We start from the raw sequence: 25,495 nt of genomic DNA, 5'->3' as shown, positions 1-25,495 counted from the left end.
GGCATTTTTCTGGCATGCTGTTCTTCTATAGCACGCACACACTTGCGGTTTGTGCAGTGTGGAATAGATGACTGTTAGCACCTACACAGTGTAACGAAAACGTTAGAGAACCCTGACCGGCCTGCAAGGAAGTCTTAATGGAATCCGAACTCCAGAGCAAGTTTTGTAACACCGCAGCTCTCACAGTAAGAGTTACAGAACTCAGCTATGAGACTGAAACAATTGGCCACATAAAACTCATGTTCCCAGAGAAAGAGTGTGAGCTCAGAGGGGTGGGAGGAGCAGATTTACTGGATCAAATGATAAGGAACTAAACTGGGAATAACTGGGGCAAGAGCCTGTCTGCCCCTGGGGAGAAGGGGGGGAGTGGGGCCTAGGGGAGTGGGTGAAAATTAATAAACAATTTGTATCAGCCTTGTAACTTGGAATCTGGCACTAAAAGCAGGCAAGGCATTAAGGCTGGAGTTTAAAGGTACTGACAGCAACAGCCATGGGCCGCGGCTCCTCCTGCACTGAGGGCATTTCAGACCTTGCTTAGGGGTAGAGACTTCTTGCCCTCCCTCCCCACCTTATGCTTTTCACTCTGTTTTTCACTTGGGTATCAATTCTCACAAGATGTAAACCTTCCTTATGCCGTCTTGGTGCTGTGGATAATGCTGTAGAGCACCCCAAGAGTTCAGCCTGTGTAAACCGAATCCCACAAACCGCAGAACTCTCAGTTAAAACCAGTAGCCCACTGAGGAATGTGGCTGTTGTCTGCTTGTTTGTGGATCCCGAACAGTCCTAGTGTGCGGTGTGACACAGTGAACTGCGTACAAAAGCTGTTCACTTCCAGCCACGTTTCCAAAGCATCCGTGTTGCCTAGACTTCCACTGAGCTCCCCATGAGGAAGACAGTAGATGGGATAGAGCAGCCCAGTACCAGCTCATAGGAAAACCTTCCTGGCTCTTCTGCTGCTCTGAGTTTTAGGGCTAGAAGAGAGGAGAATGGGGTTACCTCTGACTTATATTCTACCAATGTTATTTGATTGTACCATGTTTAACCCTAAGGCTTAATTTTTCCATGTACTCCCCATTTAAGGCTTGAAGAGAAGAGATGGCAAAGGCACTAAATTCAGCTGCTTTAAGGACTAAACATACTTAGCTTGGGTATAAGAAAAGGCTTTAACAGTTTTTTAGAATTGTTACATGGCCCTCTTCAGTAAGCCTACATGCTAAAATATGCCTGATTTTTTTAAAAAAATAATTTAAAAAGACTTCACATATTGCACTGCTCAAAGTCCCAGTTTTGCCGGGAAGCTGGACCTGCTCCCTGCTCCGTTACTCCAAGGCAGTAACCAGTTGGAGTGGATGCTGCAGCTGCCCTTCTCCAGCAGCTGTTGTTCACCTGCTCAGTGTGGAGCTGCCTCTCCTCTCCCCTGGGGTATCGGTGCTTTTCTCTGCTGTCACTCCTGAAGGTACCCGTTCATTCACAGCAAGAGTTCCAGCCTGTGCCCCTTTTCCTGACTCCTTCCAGGTTTCTAATGCAGGGTCTGTTCTACCAGCATCGCCTTCCCTCGATGCCAAAGACTGATTTGCTATAGCAGCTGCTTGCATTAGCCAGAATACAAAAGGCCAAAAAGCATGGGCAAAATTCACAGGGAAATACACCACCGCAGGGCAAACCCAGCTCGCCCGTCTTTCCAACCCCCAGCCTGGCAGAAGCAGCCCTTGGCTCAGCGCTGGAGTGGTGACCTGGCAGGCTGGTGCCGGAGCGTTCTGCGCCATGGTGGGGCAGAGCCCGTTGGAGTAGTCAGTGGGTACACACCAATGGGGTTTTAATGTCTGTTCTGACAAAATGAGCTTACAAAAAAAACGTCCTCTCTTCCTGTGCCTCACCTTACCCCAAAAGCCCATTCCTGTGCTTTGTCTGGTAACTGTATTCAGAAATCACACAAACACCAAAATACTCTTTAATTAGGACTGATTTTTGCACGCTCCCTCTCAGTCAGCCAACCAACCACAATTATTATTTTTTTGGCTAGGAAACAGCAGAAAGCCCCTCCTGACTTTTACAAACCCCTAAGCAGGTCTGACGGATGTTTGTAACACGATGGGTACCCCACATCCCAGCATTACAAGCAACAACAAAAAAAAAACCACCCGCAACAAACATTTTGTGTGCGCAGCGGCAGGTGAACCAGATTCCCTAGGGAAGTGGCAGGGATACGCTTCAAAATGAGGGAGCCTGGCCAAGCAGTAGGTGAGCTACAGTCACAGAGAGACAGGGAACGGAGCTAGAACCCTTCTGGAGGCAGGACATACCTCCAGCCAAAGCACCCTGAGTTTTCCTTTAACGTTCTCGTGACAAATGAAACCACTGGACAAAAATGGTATCGCAGTGGGAAGGAAATAAATGAGGTTGCTGCGTGGGAGCTGCAAGTGGGAGCAACGTGCTCCCCTCTCTACCTTTGTTTCTGAGAAAGCAGAACAAAAGAAAGTCTCCAATCACTCAGGGGTGTGTAGGAGGCAGCGCTGGTGGTGTGCCTGATAAATCGGGGCCGTAAGCACGGGCAGCGTGGACAGCAGCGATTTTCCTCCTCCGGCAGAAGGAACCTCAGCCCAGCACTGCAGCAGATGCACAGACACAGAGTTACCTGTGCTCCCTGGCCAGGTAATGACAGCGAGGGACAGGGAAACGCCGTCCGTTACTATTTAATGGGAATTTCCATTGCTAGCACTGCACCTTCACTCTGTTCCTACCCTTCTGGTGCACATCAGTAAACACAGCGATATGCAGCTTTATTTACTTATTTTTTTAATTCTCTCTTGCTTCTGTTACACGCAGAGGGAACCTGCATGACCTGTAGAAGTCTGATGATGGGCACCAGCGATATCCGAAACTCTGGAAGCAGAAAGTCTTCAAAAACGGAAATACAGAAGTTTTCCAGCAGTTCTTTATTTATAATGTAGGCTTAAGCAATCATTACAATGTAGAAGGGAGACACACTTACAGCAATTATTTATACCAGTTTAGAACAAAAAACTGCACAGGGAGAGGTCAACTCTCAGTACAAACTAGCAACTAAACCACAATAATTTACCATTAGAAACATTTTAATTTTTAGCTGTGACACTGCTTTTACAATATGCAAAAACACAAACAATAGAACTATCCAAAGTGTTTTGTCACATTCTTTCTACATTGAATTTGGCAACATTTTATATTAAATTTTACTGATTATACTAACGTTTAAGAACTAAACAAGTGAAAAGCTGTACTCGGGTACAGTTACATCCATTTATTTCAAAGGTTTAAATAACACTTTTAACTATTGAGATTATCTCCTAGCAGTTTTTGTTTATGCAAAAACCATCTCAAAGCCTCATTTGCACAATGCATCAGCTACTGTATCAAGATTGGTGGGCTACACCACAGGCACTACTGTTTGTTATATTCTGTAATAAGGAGCTTGTTTTTCAAAGAAAGGAAGTTTAATATTTTCTAAGAATCATGCCTTTTTTTTTCTTTTTGCTTTTAAGCCATAACAAAAAAAAAAAAAAGGTTAGCAACCACAGCAGTGTAAAATGTTATACAGAACACAGTGACTACACAGTTACTAGAAGTTTCACATCCAATGCAGTTATGTATTAAAGCATAAGAGGTTATGTAGGCAAGTCTAGAGCCAACAGAAATCTGCAGAGTGTGTGGTGGGAACTAGCCCCTTGTAGCTATTATTTGGTGCTTGTTTAAACAATCCCGTATGCGCAGGTCTGGCGCCTGTCCACGCGTGGGTCTGCCGTGGGCGGGCAGACGGCATCCTTCTGGCCTGCCTGATCGCACCGCGTGCCGTGCCCTGGGGTCTGCATATTTCTATCAGCTTTAGGAGACGGGTATTGCAGCAATAACTTTTACTTTAAGGAAAAAATCCAACTCTTAATAATTCTATCAATAGCGTTCCAAAAAACATGACTTAAAGTACAAAAAAAGAGAATATAGTGGTCAGACTCCCGGTATTATCAAAAAACCAGTATCTCGCCCCACCCCCCACCCCTTTCTTTTCGGTATTTAAGAAAAGCCAATCAACTGCCCTTTAAAAGAAGTTAAGAAAAACAAGCCCCTGTATTGGAAAGAAACATTCGCGGTTTATTAGATCACAAGCTGGTTACACCTGTCAAATTGTTAAGTGTTTTCTCAAAATATTTGGGCTTTCCAAGGTGCCCAGCCTGCTGGGCACAGTCAGAAAAAGGCATTTTGATAATATCTAAGAACTCCCTGCTTGCATTTTTAAAAATGTTTTCACATTTGTAACTGCCTTAAGCCTGTCGTCCTTGTTTGTATTCAGTGAAAGGATGAGCGGAACAAAACGTGAAGGTGGAAGAACCAAGCCTACACCGTTAAGGCTGCATGCATGTGACTGAGAGTTGTTGCTGTGCAGTCTAAAAAGAAATGTGGGAAAAAACTCAGTCTTTAAAACACCCTACAGAAACAAAACACTGCAATCCAATATGGCTTATTCTGATGCATTTACCATGAAGCTACTAGTAATTAATCCTACTAGGCTACTTTTGTGCAACAGCATCTGCTATTTTGATGGCATCTCCCTCCCCCCACTACCCCCTGAATACTCTACCAACTGCAGGTTTCTTCCTTGCATTATATATTGCTTTTATTGTCAATTTTTATTCCTGCTTTTCAAATGTGGTTTTTTTTTTTTAATACTTAAATGAGGATCTCTTCCTTACAGCCTGACTTCAACTTTAAAGTAAGTCCCGTTATTGTGTTTTGTTTTGAACCTCACTATTACAAGGCGCTCTACAAAAGCTTGCAAAAAAGCCAAATTTTCACTAAATCCCTTTGCTGAAGTTAACTACTCAACTTTTTTTTTTTTCTCCTATGATTTAAAACTTTACAAAGAGAGTTATAAAAAAGGTAAATGGGATTTGGCACCTTCAGAAAAAATTAAAAGTGTAACTTAGATCAAAAAAAATGCAGAAAAAAAATCATTGATATTTACAAATTAAAACACCAGTGAAGATTATGTCTTACTACGCTCTTTCACCTTGTTTTCTCTTTTAGAGTACTTTCAGACTGTCTGTTACCGAGTATCTTAAAAAATTCATTGATTACAGATTGGAATGGATAGAGACAAATTAGTTTTCTCACAGTTCCTTCTCGGCGGCTAGTACTCTGGCAGCTTTTCCACTCCTAGGAAATACGAGGTGCTGAGCGATCATTCGTGGTTGTCTTCTTCAGTTTGACACCACGCCGAATGGCGTTCAGCATATCTTCACCTTGTGGGACGTCCCCAGGACTCAGCTCTCCGGGGTCGAGCTCCGGCTGGTCTGCGGGCGCGAGGGTGCCGACACCATCCCGGTCGCTTTCTTCCCCCTCGCCCTCGGGAACCGCTTGCCTCTGCTCGTCACCAGCGCTCAGTTTCTGGCTTGATGGCGGAGGGTTGACAGATGCTTGTCCACTCCATGAAGATGAGGGCATGCTGGTGACACCTTGCCCACCGTCTCCTGCTGCCAGAGACTCAGGACTTTGCTCAGGACATTCTTCTGTCCCAGCAAGGGTGCCAGGCAGCCCCCCTGGGATATCGGGGACAGTCGGTGTTTTGACAGGAATCACAGGCGTCTTGATGGGAATCGGACCTCCACCGATGGTGCCGCGTCTGACCGAAGGCTTGGTGGAAGGGGTCCGTCTGATGGTGGCAACGCCGGGGGTGACAATGACTGGTCCAAGCGTGGTTGGCAGACCTGCGGTGGAAGCAGGACGCTTGGTTTGAAACATTCTGCGATAGGACTGGCTAATGTCGCTGTTTCTTGGGATGGTGGAAGATTTGTCAAACTCTTGTTGTTCTGCCTCCTGGTCACCACTCACAGAGAAATAATCATAATCTGAAACTGATGCCAAAAGACAGTGTTAGGGACAAGCTGGAGAAGACAGCTGAGCCATGCCACTAAGTCTGAAGTATGTATAACCAAAAAAGTGTGTATAACCAAAAAAGCCTAGAGGTCAGCAGCAATTAAGGGAGGTTTCACCTTTAGGAGGAAGGAAGCCTGAGATACTGTGACCAAGATTCAGACAGCGTGGCTGCAGGCAGGCACTACAGCAGACCCACGCTACAACTGCAGGGTGCCCACATCTCGTGTGAATGAGAACGAGCACTGTACGCGCTCAGCACCTTCGCTGAAAAGAACTCATTAAGTAACGAAGACTCAGTGTTTGCTGCCAATGTTAAGATACCAAAACCAGCATCCTACAAGCCATATGCTACCGCTTGTAGATAGAAATACTTAGAACAGTGACTAAACCAGTGCACTTTAGACTAGGCAATGCGGGGCTCAGGGGACTGTGTACCAGTGATTTCAGCAGCAAATTTGCTTATTTTGCAAACAAAGTAAATCCCAGCTGTCAGCTCTGTCAGCTGCAGCTTTAATAATTGCCTTGGGTTCCTTCCTTTCCACGTAACCGCTGAGCCAAGCTAGGCCCTCCGCAAGCCCTACGGCCTCTCGTGACCACACAGCACAATTGACCTCAGCTGAGCAAACAAGGCGGTGGCTGAACTGCGAACACCAAACTCGGTCCCTCTCAGCTTGCTGCTGGTTCTGACACAGGGTACAAAGCCCAACACCTTATTGCAGCTTCCCAGGTATGCCCAAGTTAAGGTCGCCAATGGATTCTTTTTCCAGTTATGACAATTTCTGCTTAGGAAATAAAAGCATCACAAAGGGAAACCAAGAGCAGATTCAGAGTACTGACGGAGCAAGAAAGCAATGCTCATGAGTGCGTATTTGCTAAGACAATAGCTCTGAAAGGATACTGCTACCACAAGAAGTATCTGATGCAATACCAGTGTCATTCCACTTAACCCCTGAAATGTAATTCCAGCACCACCTTTAAAACAGTGCATCCTTAAGCTAAGACTCATTCCAGTAATGCACAATAAAATACGACTGTTCAGTGCACTATGCAGCAATCCAGTTTTCTATTTAGTTAATAAACCCAGGCTGCACTCCAAGCTGGAAAAAACTTCACAACAGCAATGTCCACCCCTTTCTCCCCAACTGACTACAGAGGCAGTGAGCGATAGCTGCTGGAACGTAGCTCCCTGGCACCAAGGGGTGAGCATACGACGGCCAGGCTGGGAACGCTCTGCAAAAGAACATCTTTTGGATGGGTACCTTGAGATGGGATCGTGTCCTCTGAACAGCACGGAGTTGTTGTCTGGGTGCTGTAGCCGCTGGAGCACTGCAAGGAATCCCGACTGCTCCTCTGGGTGTCCAGCTGCAGCCCTCTCGTCAGAGCGAGCGCCAGCTCCTCGCAGGCCTCCATCTCCTCACCCTGCTGGTTACACACAGAAAGGAGACTCATTATGTCTAGAAGGGTTCATCAGTCTTCACCGACTTTTTGCTGTCTCTCCTCCCATGCAGAGCTTGTCACCATCACAACCCAACAGGATTGTGTCCAACCATTTGCTAGGGCTTCAAAGAAACAGACGCTTCTTTGGGTGCCGTTGCTCTGCAAATGCCAGTACCCAACGGCACATTTTCTCACGCTCGCGTCACTTCCGCTGTCCACCCCAACACCCCCACCAGTCCTGCTTGTCAGATAAACACGTGCCAACATGAAGCACGGCAAAAAAAGCATTGGCAGGAGCTAGCACATCCGGTTCCTTTGCACCAAACGGCATATTCGAGATTAGAGCTTCACCCTTGTGGCAGCTGACACCGTCATGCTCCGAGGTCTCTGGGCCTCCTCAGCGGGCACGGGTGGTCCGCTCTGAGCTCCTCCGTTGAGATCTGGTTCGCGTTTTTCTTTGCGACGTTGCAGTGTGTTCACCATTGGTTGATCGTATGGGCCTGGTTTGGCCCAGTCCTACAGAAATGTGCTTGTTAGTGACAGCTTTCATCAGCAAGTGTGCCTTAATTACAAGTAAAAATATGCAAAAGGTCAATTTTAATGCAACAGATTATGTATCAAACTGGATATGCATTTCTGAATAAGGCCATAAATAAATTAATTTTGAGGATATTAAAAATCTTCACTTATAAACCCTATCATCTCCTTTATTAAAGGGAATCTAAATTTCCTATTCTACCTGAGTGTTCTCATATGAAAATATTTAACATTTTAATTCTATGGTTTTCTCTAAATGAAAATCCATTGTGTTAAAGCCTGTATTTTCAGAAATTCAAATGCAAAGAAAACTGGCACACAGCAGAAAGTATACATAAATGTCCAATCAGCGATGAACTGTTCTAGATGGACACAAGTTCTAATATTACATGCTGTTACCCATGTCTTCAGTTCTGAAAAATTAGGCTTGAACAGATTTTTGATACACATTAGAGGAGCAAGTTACTCGAGTAATCTCTCAGTTAACTTACTGGCTGAAATCTAGTTTGCAATAATGACCTGTACTGAAGAAAGACTAACTTCACTCTGAATTAGTGGTGCCAAATTTGAAACAGAAATTCCTCGGGCCACGAGGGCTATATTCACTCAGGGCTCTATTAAGCAAAGTCCTGAGGGTGTCCAGAAACCACACGTTGCACCCAAAGAGCAGGATGGATCAGTGAGCTGTGCTGGGGTGCAGAACCACTGCTAAGCAGCAGCTCCCCAAATGTGAACTGTCGCAGGGGCAAGCCCACTCCCAAGAGAGTTCTCCCTCACCAAGATAAGGGGTGCTTTAAAAATAAACCGTTTGTGGATTAGCACTGGCCACACACCCCACCAGTGGCAGCAGCTGGCTGCTGGGCAGCCTCCGCACAGGATAATAACGAATAATTAATGACGGGCTAAGACCACACCATGGCTTTTTACTGACGTGTCTCAGTCCCAGGCATGAGAAGTGCAAGGCAGCCCCCTGTGCAGACAGGTATTTTGGTTTTAGTAACACATACGAAACTCTGCTTTGCCTTAACAGGTGTGTCTCTGCTGTAAAATATATTGGCAAAGCGCTTCTAGCATAGACACAACCAACGACCCCGAAGCCCCAGGACCACTGTGGCCACCCTGTGTGCATGTCTCAACAGTCTCCAGCTGCTGGAGAGAGAGATTAGGGAGATCTGCAACAAGATATCTCAATTTATGTGTATAAGAAGGTCCCATGGCACGTACGCAGGATCATATAACCATCCACAGGCATCTAAGACCTGTGCAGCTACGATCAACTGCATATCAGCCTTGTGAAGATTCTGGACAACAGACAAGAGACCTTCTCCCCTTGCTCCGGGGCAGAGTCTCCCACGGGAAAAGCAGAACAGAGACATTTTGATGCCAAGGAAGATCCCTGCAGATCCAGCTGGAGCAACTGAAAGAAGTTACTGCACTCTTGACCCTTTTGGTGGTCTCACCCCAGAGACAAGAACAAGAACAAGCTGGGTGAGCGCTGTCAGTCCGTGGCAGTAAAGCTAGGATAGCTTCAGTCATCACTTGGGTTCACCTGGTGACGAGAGCCTTCTTAAACTGCTCCAGCTTGATCTACCAGAGCGTGCCTGCCTATGGCCAAGGTGGGGGCCAAGCACAGCTGCCGCAGTGAGAACATCCTGTTGTTCCACGTCTGGTTTCACTAAGCCAACTGGATGCCGAGCCTGCACTTCCCTGCTCAAGTGAGTGCTTTGTCGGTGCTACACAAGCTCTCTTCTCGCTGAATAGAGCCCAGAGTGCTTTCACCAATGTTCCAGAGTTAAACTATTCCTTCCTACCTAGGTGTTGTCAGCTTTAACATGGTTTAGGCAGTGCCAGAATAGACAAAGTCATTCAGAAATATCCACTACTGGATTTCAGCTCTCTGATTATCACCATGCAATGCTCATTCAGAGTGATATTAAACAGAGCAAATCAACGAGTAATTACATGGATCGAAAGGTAGCAACAACCACCGTGCGCACACTGTTGGTATGAGGAGGTGAGGACTGCCACAACAAAAGGAACACAAACCTTCCAGCTAGGGATCTTAGATGATGGTAACATGCCTGGCCCAATGGTGTAATAATGAACGTAGTCTGGAAGGAGGGCTGAGGGAGCCCGAGTCCACGCGCGGGAGACAGGCGGGAAATGAGGGAAAGGACCTGCACCAACTGAAGCTACGGATGGGTCACTTGATAAACTACAGTGATAAAACCCATTAGACAACTGGAAACGAAACAAATAAACAAACAAAAACAGAGAAATTAATATAAACAGAATGAATATGAAAATATACTGTGACTCTGACGTTCTAGGGAGAAAACTTCTGTATCTTAAAACAAAAGAAAGAAAAATCTTAGCTTTGCTGCAAATAAACAACAGAAAATTGATACAATGCTTGGTTCAGAAGTGAGATTGCTTGAAAATTGTTATTTGGTATAACAAATTTCAGACACCACTCTAGCCGTCATTGTCTCCAGGCTGAGCAGCTTTGCCTTCTGTCCACGAAAGCGGCACACTGTGACAGGCTTTGCAATTTGGGTACCCTGCAGACTGCGGACATAGAAACGAAACATTTCCAATACTGGAGGCATTTGCATTGGTGGCGTTTATTCTATGTAGCTGGACAGAGAGGGAAAGCGTACAGCCTTTGAAAATGACGTGTTCTGGCTGTGTGATGATATGAAAAGAAAAAAAAAAAAAGAAAAAAACAACAGCAAGGATTTACCAGATGAGAATAGAGACCGCTGTCGCTTCCTCCCCTGACTCAGAGCGTATCCCCCCACCATTTATTACAACCATGTGCGTTTTGTTTTCCTTTTTGTTTTGGTCAAAGGCACACCCCAATTGCTCAGTGTGATGCGTGCACAGAGGGAGAGGGGAGAAGCCACGAACAGTACAACCTGGGCAAGATGCTCTTTGCTAGGCAACCAGTTGGGTTTGGGCTGCGTTCCACAATTTCTTTGAGTAGAAAAGGTGGACAATGAGGTTTACTCAGAAAACGACCTCTGTAAAATGCCCCATTTGCAGCTTCCCCCTAGCAGCTAGTTTAAAGGCAAGCGTTGCTGTAGCTTATTCAAACACCTTCCCTTCTAAGGGAGCGTGCAACAGTTCCTATTCTCATCTTCACAGGGAGGAATCCTGGCTGCATCCCATGCACGTTTGTTTGGGTTTGGTTTGTCCAAGTGTTGCTGGGTTTGGATAACGAGCTAGTAGGTTTGTATGTCTTTGAGATGAAGTTTTTCACCTTATCTGTGGAGGCCCAAGCCCCCATGGTGGAGCCTGAGCTGACTGAGGTGGGGGAACTGCACTCGCTCACTGACTGGCAGGTTTCAGAGGCTTCTGAAGAGGCAGAGCTGGACGAATTCTGCAGCATAAAACAGCACCGCAACGCAGGGAAAGGATACACAAGCCACCAAAAAAGAAAAAAAAACCACACACAAAAAAAAGACAAAAAGCACATACACAGAGACACACACAGGAGAGAGGGAAGGATGAGAGAAGCAAAGGGTTAGGGTTTTAAAAATCAATTAGAAACTGCTCAAAACCGTTGCTAATGTTCAGGAAATCTATGAGAAACAAAACAAGCCATTTGCTTAATGCGAGAACTTGCCACGCTGCTTGAGAATGAGGGAATCGAGGCAGCAATCTCAACTCCTCATTGCAATTTCAGCATCTCAATTCTGTTAGCTGTCTCAGAGCAAAAAGCTGAGGGAGCTGAGGGCACCTACGGTCCAAACATGCAATATACCGAGACAACTGATTTATACAGAAAAGCAGATCATCAGTACTTCAAGGACACAAAGTTTAGATTGAAAACATGGAGCAGCAAACATCACTTACATTCACAAGTTCTCGGATATTCTGATCTGCAAAAGTGCTTGTGAAAAGCTCAACTGAGTTCAAATATTAGGGAACAGAGAAAGAAGTGATACTCACCAAAGCTGGAGGTTTCCAAAGTGCATTATCTGTATGCATGCGCCTCTGCGGGTAGTATGCATACACCAAAAGCACTCTGACTCAAACTTTTCTGCCCAGCAGTCGCTATGAAGGTACATGTACTCTGCTGCATGCATAAATGGTAGCATGTGCTTGCCACCCACCTCCTCTTAACAGCAGAGAGAGAAAATATCAGGGCCTTGGATGGAGAGGGAAGGAAAATACAGGACATAGTGTCCATCAGTCACCTCAAATATTTTGCTCCTAGCTAGCAACTTCTCTTCCAATTTTTGTTGCACACTTTTACGTACATTTGCTGCTGTAAGACCTCTACAACAGCATCTAACTCCTCTGCAGGCAGGCCAAGGTGAGTAACCATGTGGACTATTCTACCAACTACAATGCTATTATACATCTCCCCCTCGAAAGTGGCATCACCCTTGGTAGGGATGTGCGTGCAGGTCCAACCGAGTGCTTGGAAATGGCCAAGAGTACTGGCAAAGTTGTCAGGGCAGTCCTGAGCTCTATTCATTGTCAGGAAATTCAACACTAGCAAGACTAATTCATCCTTTGGTAGTCCACGACCTGTGAAGCAAGTCTATCTAATGATATCCCCGACATTTTATTTTCTGACAGCAGAGGATGCGCTCTTGTATCAAGTTTGTGTAGCAAAGCCTCAGATTTCTAGGAATGACATTTGGAAGAGGAAGGGAAATCTCATCTGAAATAAAATTTCATCAGTTAACTTCAGATGAGATCTTGGGGTGAGTTTGCAATAAATATTACTGCTAACACCCAGAAGTTGTCTCACTGCTCACCAGAAGCTATGTATAAGGAATGTCTAGCTAATTGCCTAGGGGAAAGATGTCAGTCTCCCGAGATGGGATGCCATCACCACAAGGATTTTGGTGAAGATGCTGGGGCTGTTGGAAGCCAATATAGTATCAGCATCCTGAGCTTATTAGCAAACTGTGGATTTAAATGAAACTTTGCAAGGGCTGTTAAAAAAGAAAACATGTAATGTGGTGGATCATCTTACAGAAATAACACACATCCCATCTTCTGCTGACATGAGATCAGATCTGCAGGTGACCTGTCAAATGTGCTTAGAGTACAAGTACACTCAGCTAACAAGGCTTGCATTCAAATTGCAGTGAGAGTTGAGGTGAACATAAGATCAGAAGAAACTACAACAAATGACATATTGCTATTAAGGAGAGAAGTGAAAACTAAGCAGTGGGGTACCCGATGATGCGGTGGCTTCATGCTTTGTGGAACTTGTCACATTCCTGACTTAATGCAGCTCCTTTTACAGGAGAAAAACCTCCAAAAATAAGAATACTGACAAAGAGAAGCTGCAGTTGACTGCCATCAGACATAAGTGCAGTACACTGAATGGAAACGAGCCTATTTTTTCTATCTTTAGAGAAAAATACATTATAGAAAATTAGCTTTTAGACTACATCTCCAAGTTCTGCCTGACATTCTAGATAGCTCAGCAAAGGAAACTGTTTGAAAAGCCCCATGAGAACACTCACATTAGTGTTACACTTTCGCCAGGGGAAAAAAAAAAAGAAAAAAAGAGAGGAAAAATGTAATTTCAGCAAATGCTTTCTGAAACCTCATGTTTATGGCCTGAAAGACCCTCCTGGGTCTGCACACTCTGCACATGGCAGGACAGCGAAGGATCTGAGTTCCAAATACTGTATCACACCACCTCGTTTTCTGCAGATGCCCTGATGATGACAAGTGAGAATTTGGAGTTTGCACCCAATACACTATTCCTTTTGAAAAGCCTGAAACTTCAAGAGATTATGTCAAGTAATGGTAGAAATGGGTCATAAATGAGGTTTATTAGCAACAAAGCTGCATGTAGCAAATAAATGAAAAAAGGCCAAAAATGCAAATTCTGAAGAATGCAAAGAATTGTTCAATTTAATTGGCACAGGGGGAAAAAAGACTGGAAGCGGTGAACTTATTTTTGCAATAAAGTGACTCCAAGGTGAAAAAAAGATGAAAAAAAGGACTTTCCCACTAACTCAGTGCTAAAAAAGGATTGTAACAGTGAGAAAATGACGGAGAGGGAGGCAGAAGAATACTGAAATCCTGAAGGAAAAGTGTAAAGAAAGTGTGAGTGGCAGCAGGTCAAAGGCTGCCGGGATCAGCCTGCAGAAACTGCCTCGACTGGTGGGACCCAGGTGTGGGAAGCACAGACCACCCTTCATTTCTTAGCAGAAAGTACACGAGGGGCTGAAAACAGAAACTGCACAGTTACTGCTTGGGCAAAAAGTCTCCAAACTTTTGAGTGCTTGTTCTAGATGCACACCCGCCAGCACACGCACCCCTGGGAGCACACGCACAGGCAAACGCTGGGCAGAGCAATTTCTACTCCACATCCCATTGAGGGAAAAATTTGACCATGGGATTTTTTCAACTTTTTTTTTAGTCAATTCCTTTTTAAAATGATTGTTTAGTTTGAATAATTTTTAAAATTAGTTCTTTCATTTTAGCTATTTTAACCCCGGGAGATTCTTTTTTTTTCCACGGCTGCGATAATGGTGATTCTGCTCTGCTCTCAAACCATCCCTTCTGAGAAAAAGCTTAAAATTAACAGTACCAGCAGAAAGCTAAAACTGAGCTCTGTACAGTAACAACCAGTTCCTCAAATGTATGTTATACATATGTAGCTTGGTATCTGGTCTCTCAGACATTGTGCCACGGCTTGCTCTTGAACAGTGTCCTGCTGCTTGGTGTGGTACGTAGGAATTCCAGCAAGGATATATATATGAAAAAAAAAAGCTGTATTTTTGGCTACTGTATGATTATATTTTCCATCTGTTGTCCTACTAACCCATAAAAGGACCGCTGTTATCTTGGATGACTTGCATCCTTTGTTTGCTATGTCTTCCATTCAAATATACTATTGCTTTCTTAACCCCTTCCCTTCCTCAACAACTACTAGACAGAGCTTCCTGGGCAAGGTTTTCCCAGGAGATCCAATCCTAATGAAGAGCTTGGTCCCGTGTCCCTCTACAGTCAGTGGAAGATGTCTCAGTTGCTTTTCAAAAAGCTTTGGATAGCAACTCGAGGTTGCTTCCTCAATTTGTCTCACTTCCAGGAACATGTCTCTACTGAGCCCCTTTTTTCTAGTCAGGGACAAACTGTTCGGAAACCTAACTTAAAAAAAGGAAATTTAGGAGAAACCAATACCTGATGGTAATTTACAGATGCATTTCAGTTCTTCTTGGTTTTGTTGTTTTGTTTTTTTTTAACATCTGATTTGGGAGTAGTTATTAATTTACATGAAAAACTGAATAGTTGTAACTACATTTCCCCTATTCTAACTTCAAGCTATTTCAAGTAATGGAATCTCCCCAGAAGCAGAATCTTTCCAGCTTGCTAATCTGTACATGCAGAAGCAAGTTCACATTCAGTTTCCCTCTACTTGACTGTTTAGGGAAAGCGATTTCCAGAATATTCTAACAATAAAGACTTAGTCCTCTGCTGTTTGACAGCACATCGTTTTTTTCCTCTTCTTCATCTGCTTCTTTCTCTCCCCTGGCTTTCATGCTGACAAATTTATAAGCAGCCTCTAAAATCCAACTGTAAAATTGCTTCCCCCATGTGTGCTCACTCCAAGTCCAGTGGATCCTTCTATTATCATCCTCCTAAATCAAACATAACTGTGCTACTACCATATTACTTCATCGGAGATACCCCCAGACCTCAGATTGTCTACTACATAGGGCAATGTGTGGGTTTAGCAGCACCAGCCATGTTCAAATCCACCCAAGAGCTGCTCTGTGCTCCCAGCAGGTCTGTCAAGGGCTTTACGTGGTTCCAGTACATGCCGTGGGCAACGCTGGCCAGGGCTGACCTCAAATCTGGCATTTAGAGAAACTGTTCCACTCCAGAAAGATACCTGTGAAGTTCTTCCAGCTGTTCAGCTATACCCAAATATGCTTAATTAAGATTAAAGCATTTTACAGTGACCTTGCGCATGTACAGCTATCTGTTACAGGCTAACACATTCACTCCCAGTGATGTTAACAGCAACGCTGCAGAAAAGGAACCATATTAAACCAGAGTAAGCGCATTTGTAATTGCTCTTTTTCCTATTGTCTGTGCAGAGTGTGATAACTGTAAAGACTTACTACTCAGCAACTATAGGTTGAAAAGCAGCCTTCATTTTGCCAGACATCTGTATAGTCTGTCTCTTGTTTAAATCTCTACTTATTCTTTGTCTGAGATATTTTTCCCCCATCTGTCATTTTGAATAAATTCAGTTTAACTTTCAGTGACACTTGCTTGTCTAAAATGAAACAGGTTTCCCAGAGAGGTTGTGGCAGCCCCCTCCCTGGAAGTGTTCAAGGCCAGGTTGGATGGGGCTTTGGGCAACGTGGTCTCATGGAGGGTGTCCCTGCCCATGGCAGGGGGGTTGGAACTAGATGATCTTTAAGATCCCTTCCAACCCAAACCATTCTGTGATTCCATGATTCTATGGTAGGTGAGAGCATAAAAGCTTCACATAGCTCATATATTCTCATTCCCATAATATGGGAATTTTACGTAGCCCCCTTCTCCTTTCTTTTTTAAATCAATTATTAAAAGAAAATAGATTTTGCTGCCTTCAAAACTACTGCTGTCAGTAGATGCCACAGCATGTAGCTAGCAAACATCAGCAAAGTGTCCACCTGCGCAAGATATATAGCTTTTAATTTCCTTTGTTGATTCCAGAGCTTGCTTTTCTGCTGCCTCAGTGTCACTACTAGAAACAATGACATCAGTGTTTTACAAACAGTCAGCAGCCTGTATCGCTGCTCCTCCCCACCCACCACCGAGCCTCAAAAGCACGATACCACAAGAAAGATCTGTCAGTTGGTTAGAGACACACAACATGAAATAACGCTGTAAATTGAACTTCTCGGTAAGCTCACGATCACAATTTTCTGTCAGCACAACACACACAATTTACTTAGTGCTGAACACACAAAGCAAGACACTTAAGCAAAGATGAAGCGGCCAGGCAATGATCTGTTACCTTTTCCTCTGCGTAAAGGTATACAGAACTAGAGACATACAGAGCACATACCTATTTGTTATACCAACACACTACACTTGTCAAGTCAACGGCACACTGCTGCAGCCTTCTACAGCTCATGGATAGCTCAAGTGATGCTTGGATCAGTTTGCAACTTTATGGACAGTTTCTAAAATGAGGTGAAAGCGTATGAACTTAGCTGGTGCAAATCAGCATGACTCCCATCAACTTTCAGGATGTTCTGCCAGCTGATACCGGCCTAAGTTCTCTCCCCTGCTGAATGGGGGAACTTGCAAAGAGAGGTGCTGGGTTTTTTCCATGCTAAGGGCTATTGCAAAGTTACGTCCTCATCTGCAAACATAGCATCATCATGTAGATTACCGCCCTTTTATGCAGGTGCAGTGGATACTATGAAAACCAAAGATGATGCTAGCATGTGTAACTGATGTATGTATCTTAAAAGTCAACTTCCTTACCTTGTTACTATTCCAGTTTACTTTATTATTGCTCATTTACTTTTTTGCATTTCACTTAGGTTAGCCATAGCCAATCTAAACAAAACATTCATTTTATTAGTGTGCACAAAGTTCTTCAGGACGTCATCTATAAAAAAATGCTGATGTGTCCAGACTGGGGACAAGGCAGAAGATGCATTCGTTTGAAAACAAAGCATTTCTATTAAAATGAAAGAGGTAAATATATTAAAAAAACTATTGCGCCTTCCTTCAGAACATGTTCCAAGCTTAAATGAATCAGTGTTGGTTTTGATGATACCCTAAAAATTTCACTTAAGGTGCTATTTACTAAATGTTCTGCAAAAAGTACGGGTCTGTGTGCTGCCAAAGGTGGTCTAGGAGTAGCTTAAGTGTGCAGATGGCACTTGGTAACTGCTAACACTGAAATTGTTGGCTGCTTGCTGGTTGTGAGGATTAAAGTTATCATTGCCTACAAAACCATCTACTCCCCAACACCTGAGAAGGAGTGCAACTGCATTTATTAAACTAAATGACAATCTCCTCCAGTGACCTCAGGGTGTATTAAAAATAAGCGATTCTCAACAACAGGATACTAAGTCCACTTCAGTTCTAACTAAGATTTACGATGGGATTTACAATGCGAGATGGCAGTTCAGCCTTGTTTAAAAAAATATTGCAGTTGCCATGTGATTTATTAAAAAAACCCCAAAGCAGAATTCAGGTGCTGGAAGATACATGCCATGGAGGCATGCAAACCTCTGCCTGCAGGTGGCCAGCTAGTTTTTACAGGAATGATGCCATGAACAAATAGAGCAGCAACTTCCTTCTGCAGACCAAAAAATGCTCTGGAAAAGTTCTGCTTGTATTTATAGTGAAATCCTCTTAAGTTTGATGGGATTCAGGACTACACAAATGCTCATTTCTTATGAGTTCCATAAAGAATTAAACACACCTCTCATTTTCATGCAGAAACCTTATTTCTGCAAATTACTGAGAGTCAAAAAGAGCAAGCCTATCCACAGAAAGGGATGTCATAAAAAATGGCAAAACCAATTTCATGATACTGCTAATGGCATTTTCAGTATTCCAGGCCTTTTGCAGGGGAGGAATAAAAGTAGTCTCTCTGCTGCTGAAGCCACCAGTATCAATACCAAGGCTGTCAGAAGGCTGTTCTGGCACTGTTATTTGTCCATTAAACAGGAAACAGCTGCCAGATATTAACAACTTGCAATCTGTGTAGGATACTAACTGGTAACCTCTGTGGGTAAAGTGAATATTCATTCCCTCCTGTGTGGTGGGACTTCTTGCTCTTTCTTGTGTGTATGTATCTGAAAGTTAGGCATCTAGGCTCCCTCCAGGGCCAGAGTGAAAACCAAATCCCCTGAGAGTGACTCATCCCTTTCTTCAGTGCTAACTGCAAAAGCAGCATAAATTGCTCCAGCTAGAGGCCCAACTTTTTAGATGGATGAAGTGCAGTGAAACAAACCTTACCCTCAGTGTTTAACCTGACTCCAAGGTACCCCAAAACCACACCAGATCGTTTTTGTGAAAAGTGAGCTGAGTTAGAGAGTCCAGCTCACGCTCAGGTTTTTGTTCTCATGCTTGCACGTACCTGGTTAGGTGCTTCTGGTGGCATGGGGGATGGCGATTTGGACTGGAAAGCATCCTGGGACATGAATCCAGAATCATGGGAGGACACACTGGACAGCCTCATGGGTGCCTGCTGAGGCAGATTGGAGCTGCGATAGCGATAGTGTGAACTAGGTGAGTGCGAGTGCGAGCCACTGGACCGGGAATCACTACTGTTAACGCTGTTCAGACTGCTGTGAGAGACAAAAGGAACAAAGAAAGGAAAGGGGAGAGGAAAAGACACAAGGGCGGGGTGGGGAGAGACCCATATACAGTACAATTAACATTCCACGTGTCTCTAGCAACAGGCAGCATAAACCGGAAAAGAAAAAAAGTTGACAAATTAAATTTAAATATATATATATGCACATATATATCAGTAAAGAACCATAAGCAGCTGCAGTATCCCTTGTGACCAGAGAGAAAATGGCATTTTACCTTGATTTTCACTCAAATCATCAAATTCTGTAACCACTCAGAGTTCAAAGTCAGGTTAGGGACAAAGGGATCACTACATGCCCTCTCTAGCATTTGCACAGCACCGGCACAAACAATGTCCGCTGATGGCTCTCTCCTGACTTAAACCTTGTTGCTCTTGCACCATGGCCCAAATTTTCAATGGCATCTCTAGCAGGGGGTCCAAAGGCATCACAGTTCATCTAAAAGTCTGCCTCTAGGCATGCCGCTGCAGTCAGTCAGCAGGCCAATGTGTGAGACTTTTGAAAGCATTGCTGAAACCCCAGGCTTCAGAGTACCTGGGACAAGTTTTGCTCACATGAAGGCTTTCTACCAGAAAAAAAGCATGTGATGGCATATTGAGTGAAGTCAAGCCTCTGGGTATGTAACTTTAGTTAGTAAGAAAGATGATCAGAGAATTAAAAACCCAAATTAATATCCATGAAAAATAATAATTTGATTTTTCAAACAAAGAGATTGATTTTTAATCTCCAGTATCCACAAATGACAGCAGCAACATGCCAGCCGCAGTGTGGGAGCCCTTGAAGTTTCCTGCTGGGGTGGCTGAGCAGGATGCACTAATGTGAAGGCAGCTTCCTACCTTCGTTGGCAGGAGCCCACTGACTAGCTGAAGGGATGGCTCTAAATGATACATGGGCGAGGACTGCACCTCCTGTTCACAAATACTAAGTACACAAAAGATGTACAAGCCGGCTTTGAGCAGGGGAAGAGGAGCTCTGCCTTATACACAACAGTCTGTTGCCATACAGATTTTACCACACAAAAAGATGAAGTTCATTGGGAACAGATGATGGATTTTTTGCCATTTTCTTTTACAGCTTCAGGATATTGCATCTTTAAGCCTGTGCTCATTGCTCTAAATATGCATGTTTTCACATATATATATAAAAGTACTGAATTTTTTTTATATATATCGGCATGCAGAGACAAGTAGGTACATAGAAGAAGTCATGTTCACTTGCTCTGACATGCTATAGGTAACTTTGCTCATACACAGGGAACCTGTAGTACATTATTCATAAGGCAAACTAAAAGGTAATAATTTGAGAGCAGCTAGAAAGGTGTTGAGCAGAATACACAATAGGGTATCTTCCTTTTCAGTAAAAGGAAAGAGTAAATGTAGACAGCAGGGTATGGGGGCAACATGCTCATAAACTGTTTTTTGAGAGAAAACAGTTTTTACAGAGAAAGCATAGACAGAATCCAGTGTTTCAACATATTTCAGGACAGCATTATACAGCATTAAACAGTAAAAAAAAAACTTGTATCAAAAAAGCATTTCCATCTACCAGACTGATAGGGTAATTGCCAAGGATGTTTTTCCTTTTCAAACAGTTTAACTTACTGATTAGTAACAGCTACTTAGAATAATCTAAAAAGTCATCACATGAAAAACAGAAAAGGAAATTATGAATGAACAATCTCAGAGCTTAGATCAGTACAGTCTGCTCTTTGATCTGAAACAGATTCAAGAGAACTGAATCAAAAGCATCCTCAAGTTGTCTTGAGTTTTAAAGTTGTTCAGTCATGCCCATCCTTTTTAATATTCCCAGTCGCACACTTAAACAGATAAAGACCATGAGGGACTGATTTCATTAAGAGTTGTTATTTAAGATTTAAGTATGCATACAAATCCATACCACAGTCTGAACTTGCCTCCCTTTGCCCCCAAACAGGTTAAAATGAAATATTACCAGTCTACTTACCTGCAAACACTAGATTTTCTGGACATGGTAGTACTGGGAGAGGATGGAGGAGTCTGATAAGACCAGCTGTAATCAGAACCTTTCAAATCTAAAATTACCTGATGAAAGATAATCAATAGCATCAAGGACGTGGAAAATTTTTTTCCCCTATTAACAGAAAGCATCTGCTTGTCATACAACATTCGTCACCACTACAAACTTTCAGTGCCACATGACCCAGTCTCAGTTCTCTTCCAGAATTACGCTGTGTATATTACACAGGACAGTTAGCTTCATCCTTGGCTTTCCAGGAAATACCATACTTCAACGCTAGAGCTGCTATCACAGAAGGGAAGTTCAGATTTGAATGGAAAAATCTTTAAAAAGTAAACTGGAGATTTATTTTATCCATGCTGTAAGCTGGTTTCGTTTGGTTTTTTTCCCCTTAAAAAAACTATTATAGCCTTAGAGTTGAAAAACTGTTACATTTTAAAAAATTAATCAAAGATCCAATATTCAACCACAGCAGGGCTTCCCTCCTTTACACTTCTAGGTCACTAGGTGATTAAGGTATGAGAAGAAAACTGAGTTCATGCAGCAGTGTTGGAGAAAAAGGTCCTATTTGGAGTCCCTTAAAGATGGACATTTTCCTATGCATTTTAAGGACAGCATGGAAAAATGCTCAAATGTTAGACTCCATCAAGCTATCTAAGCCCAGTAATCTCGAGACCACATAAAGACAGGGATGCTCAAATGTAGGGTGAGGGGATGACATTCATTCTTCATGTACCCTCAGCAGAAACTGGGCATCTTCATATACCTCAAAGTGTTACTGTTACCACTTCACATTGGTCTTGCCAAATACTTCAGGAGCACTCCGTTGGTACTTCAAAATAATTTTTTTTAAAATTGCTTATGTTAAAAATTACCTTGCTGCAGTGAAGCATCTACAAAACGTAACATTGTCACTAAATGCTCTAGTGAATATTCCTCGTAACACAAAAGGAAAACTGGTACAAGCTACAAAAAAAATAAAATAAATGTTTTCCAGGTAACAAGAGCTAACCTGTTCACTTGAAGATGGCAATTTGTGTGGATCCATGGTGAGACTTTTCAGGTCATCTGAAATGGTTTGTAAATGGGTTATTTCTCCTAGCATTGATATCTCTTCTTCCTGAAAAGACAAAAGAGAAAGGCTAATTACAGCCTTGGTTTTAAAAATCAGACGCATAACACAATATACAACTGATGACTGTGGCAATGCCCAGTGGAGCTGCTTTTTCTTTGTCCATTAAGCACTCACTACTTATGAAAGAGGGTCGGAAATATTAATTTAGAGTTTTATAACTACTTTAAGATTGCTTTAAGTTCTGAGGCCCAGAAATCCTTTCTCTCATCAATAAGTAAGTCTCAGCCTTCTTTTTGTGACATCTTCAGAAAAATAGTGTCATTTTTGCTGCATTTGGAAAAGATTTAATTTTTCAATGTATCCTCACTAATGTGCCCTAAGGATTTTAACCTTGAACCTAAACAGGTGTTACACTTGTACTTTTTGCTAGTTTTTGGAAACTTTGAGATAAAGGCGCTGTACAGGTATAGACCATTAATACATCTATGATTCATTCTGGCTCAAGCTACATCAACAGCTAACTCAGAAGATTCCGCACTGTAAGTTACCATAGTAATCCCTTAGCTACCATGGTAATTTCATCCAGGTCCTCAGAGTCTGCAATTCACCCCCTCCTGCTCAGCCATCACCTCCTCAATTCTCTAACCATGGTTTTCTGTTGAGACTGACGCTCTTTGTAAACAAGCATGGGAACATTTTCCCAGTACGCTGGAGACCCTTCAGAAATGCATCATGCTTGCACAAAGCCACAAACGATTCATCGCCGGCCTTCAGACAACCTGAGATTATGAAAATATACTTAAACCTTTTCAATGAACTGAAAAAGCTGTCATGTAGGTGGAAAAGAGCTGCCAGAAAACTGCATGGAAGCAGCCTGCAATCTGTCAGATAATGTCATTATATACACAGGGGAGGTCTTGAAACATTTATCAATCCTAGCACTGGAGTAGGAGTGAGGAAGATTTATATTAAAATGTGATGTTAAGAAAAAAAGCAGTGAAAAAAACTGCATTAGCAATATCTCAGGTTGGTATGCAGAGGGAACTCAAGCCCACTTAAGTCTTTGTGTCCATTGTTTTCCCATTAGTCATCCTGAAATCATTCAGTGTCTTCGTTCGGTCCCCGAATTACTCTGAATGCCTGCAAGAAAGAGCCCAACTCTCGCCGCTTCCTAGGCAGAGATGCAGGCTGAATTTTGGCTAGTTTCTATAGCTCTAGAGATTCATTCCTTAGACATAACAAGCTACTCTCTTCAGAGGGTTTTGGCCACTTATCCAATCCATGAATTGTACCGACTTAAAACAGAGAGCTCTTACTATGACGGGCCGCAGCATCGAGATGAAAGTACAGAATCGACCGCGCTCCTCAATCAGAGCTTTTCTGACAGCTTGCTTCTCGGTTTCTTCAAGCAGCAGGTACTTATCATTGACATCTTGTAAAGCACTATCCAACTGGGGCTGAATGTCACCCCGTCCTGTATGCAGGAAACAAACAAGAGTACATTTTGTCAAAACTGTGGATCTCCACAGAGGAAGACCTTACTTTCCCTGCTGCCAGACCGTGCTTTTGTAATTCGAGTCTCAACCAGCATTTTCCCTTAATTCAAATTAGGAGGAGTATCTGCCCCATTAAATCAAGCATTTCATAGCATTTTTTTTTCTTCTTCTGCATAGAATAGAAATCCAGCTCAATTCCAAAGGTTTCAACAAGTCAAAGACAGCATTTCACATAAGGACTTTCTCAAATCGTTAGCTGTAAAAACCCTTCACATCATCCTTGCTGAAAATCAACATCTTACTAATTGGGAGGGTATTAATCACTAACCCCAGGTACACTGCTCTTCCCTACTACTTTTGAGCTTAGCAAGGTCCTAATGACAACTCTGTAGAGTCACTAAATGAGTGAAACAATCTCCTACTGAGATGATCTTAGGGACATCACTAGACCAATGGATTCCAGTACTTTACACAAGCAGCTGATAAAACAGCTTTGTTCCAAAGTCCAAACCCCCAAAACCTATCAACATCTGAAATATATTAATGTCCAGTATTTGACTGTGGGAAAAAAAACCCCAAAACCAAATCCAATGTTTGCAATCAAAAAGCTTCCCTGTGTTAATTATAGTCAACTCATAATACCAAAAGTTTCTGTGACAGTTAAATACCTAATCCTGCACCAAATGTTTACTCCACATCGTGCCAAGATTTCATTCCTCTAGGAATGAAGAGCTGCTGCTTAGCCATAGTATTGCTGAGTCAACACTGCTGCAGTTGCAAGCTGTTTTCATGCAGCTTACACCTCTAAATATTTTGAAGAACTTCAGTTACGCAAATTTGTCTGCAACCTCCCAGAAACACCATCACATACAAATTAAGTCTGCCAGGTCCATACCCATACCACTGTTGCTAAACACCAGGATGACAACGTTGAAACGTGGTGGGTGAGTTACAAGCAGCTACCCAAAATAAATTTTTATGGACAGAAACCTTTCTGCATGGAGGATACAAAGCTATGAGGGAGAGGAAGCAAAAACTCTCTTGAGGTGTGTAGTACACAATGTAGATGACTCAAGGTCAGAGTTACAAAGGAAAACCTTTCCCTTCTTATCATACGTATTTCTTCAATACTCCAGAGCGAGGTGAAGTCACCAGCTCCCCTGCACTAATACACAGCCAGAACCGCAGGAAAGAGAGCAGGGGTGGAAGCAAAGAGAACCACATTGGCTTAGTGGCATTACGGACTGGATACATCCAAATCTCCTCTCTACAGAGTTAGAGGTAGTCCAGATAAAACTGCACAGATACCCGCAGGCAGAGCTCTGAGATGCATCCTCCAAGAACCACATGCAGTGCAACACCAGCTCAGCCACCGCCACGGTTACCTGGGTACCGAACTGCCAGCAGCAACACCCGCTGTCTGATCCTCTAGATCAGGCTGACTGGTGCAATATGGTCATAAAATGGTTTTGGAAGTAAATACCTTTAAAAAAAAGACTGAAGTTGCAGTCATCTGCTTCCTCTTTCAAAATTAGCATCTGCCAGCAACTAGTTATAGAAGAGTTTTGGATAACTCCCTGAAGGTGCCATGCCTTCTTGCCTGTCATCCTTAGGAGACAAACTGGGCTCTTCTGCCTGAAGACCATCCTGTACACTCCAGGCCCTTCCCCATACTCTTCTTTGCAATCAGATGCAGCAATTAAACGTTATGTAATTCTGTGCAGTTG

At 43.2% G+C, this 25,495-nt stretch overlaps 1 protein-coding gene across 17 annotated transcripts in view; it reads right to left on the bottom strand.

Moving 5' to 3' along the window:
• Positions 1-2,917: 2,917 nt before the first annotated feature.
• The window catches only part of MTSS1 (MTSS I-BAR domain containing 1), a 127,415-nt gene continuing 104,837 nt past the window's right edge, over positions 2,918-25,495 (bottom strand). For 2 of the 17 annotated variants that reach the window (XM_054815333.1, XM_054815336.1), the window contains 9 exons: positions 23,589-23,746; positions 22,210-22,317; positions 21,165-21,262; positions 18,965-19,175; positions 11,144-11,263; positions 9,928-10,122; positions 7,696-7,860; positions 7,167-7,329; positions 2,918-5,885 (listed from right to left, as the gene is read on the bottom strand). In XM_054815333.1, the coding sequence (XP_054671308.1) occupies positions 5,188-5,885; positions 7,167-7,329; positions 7,696-7,860; positions 9,928-10,122; positions 11,144-11,263; positions 18,965-19,175; positions 21,165-21,262; positions 22,210-22,317; positions 23,589-23,746 (1,916 nt within the window). In that variant the 3' untranslated portion in view covers positions 2,918-5,187. The remainder of the gene's footprint in view (positions 5,886-7,166; positions 7,330-7,695; positions 7,861-9,927; positions 10,123-11,143; positions 11,264-18,964; positions 19,176-21,164; positions 21,263-22,209; positions 22,318-23,588; positions 23,747-25,495) is intronic. The other 15 variants (XM_054815343.1, XM_054815345.1, XM_054815338.1 and 12 more) reach the window with 11 other exon arrangements.

The sequence above is a fragment of the Grus americana genome, chromosome 2 (assembly GCF_028858705.1).
Source record: "Grus americana isolate bGruAme1 chromosome 2, bGruAme1.mat, whole genome shotgun sequence".
NCBI lineage: Eukaryota > Metazoa > Chordata > Aves > Gruiformes > Gruidae > Grus > Grus americana.
Note: the sequence above shows the minus strand (reverse complement) of the source record. Positions and strands in the feature narration are given on the sequence as shown.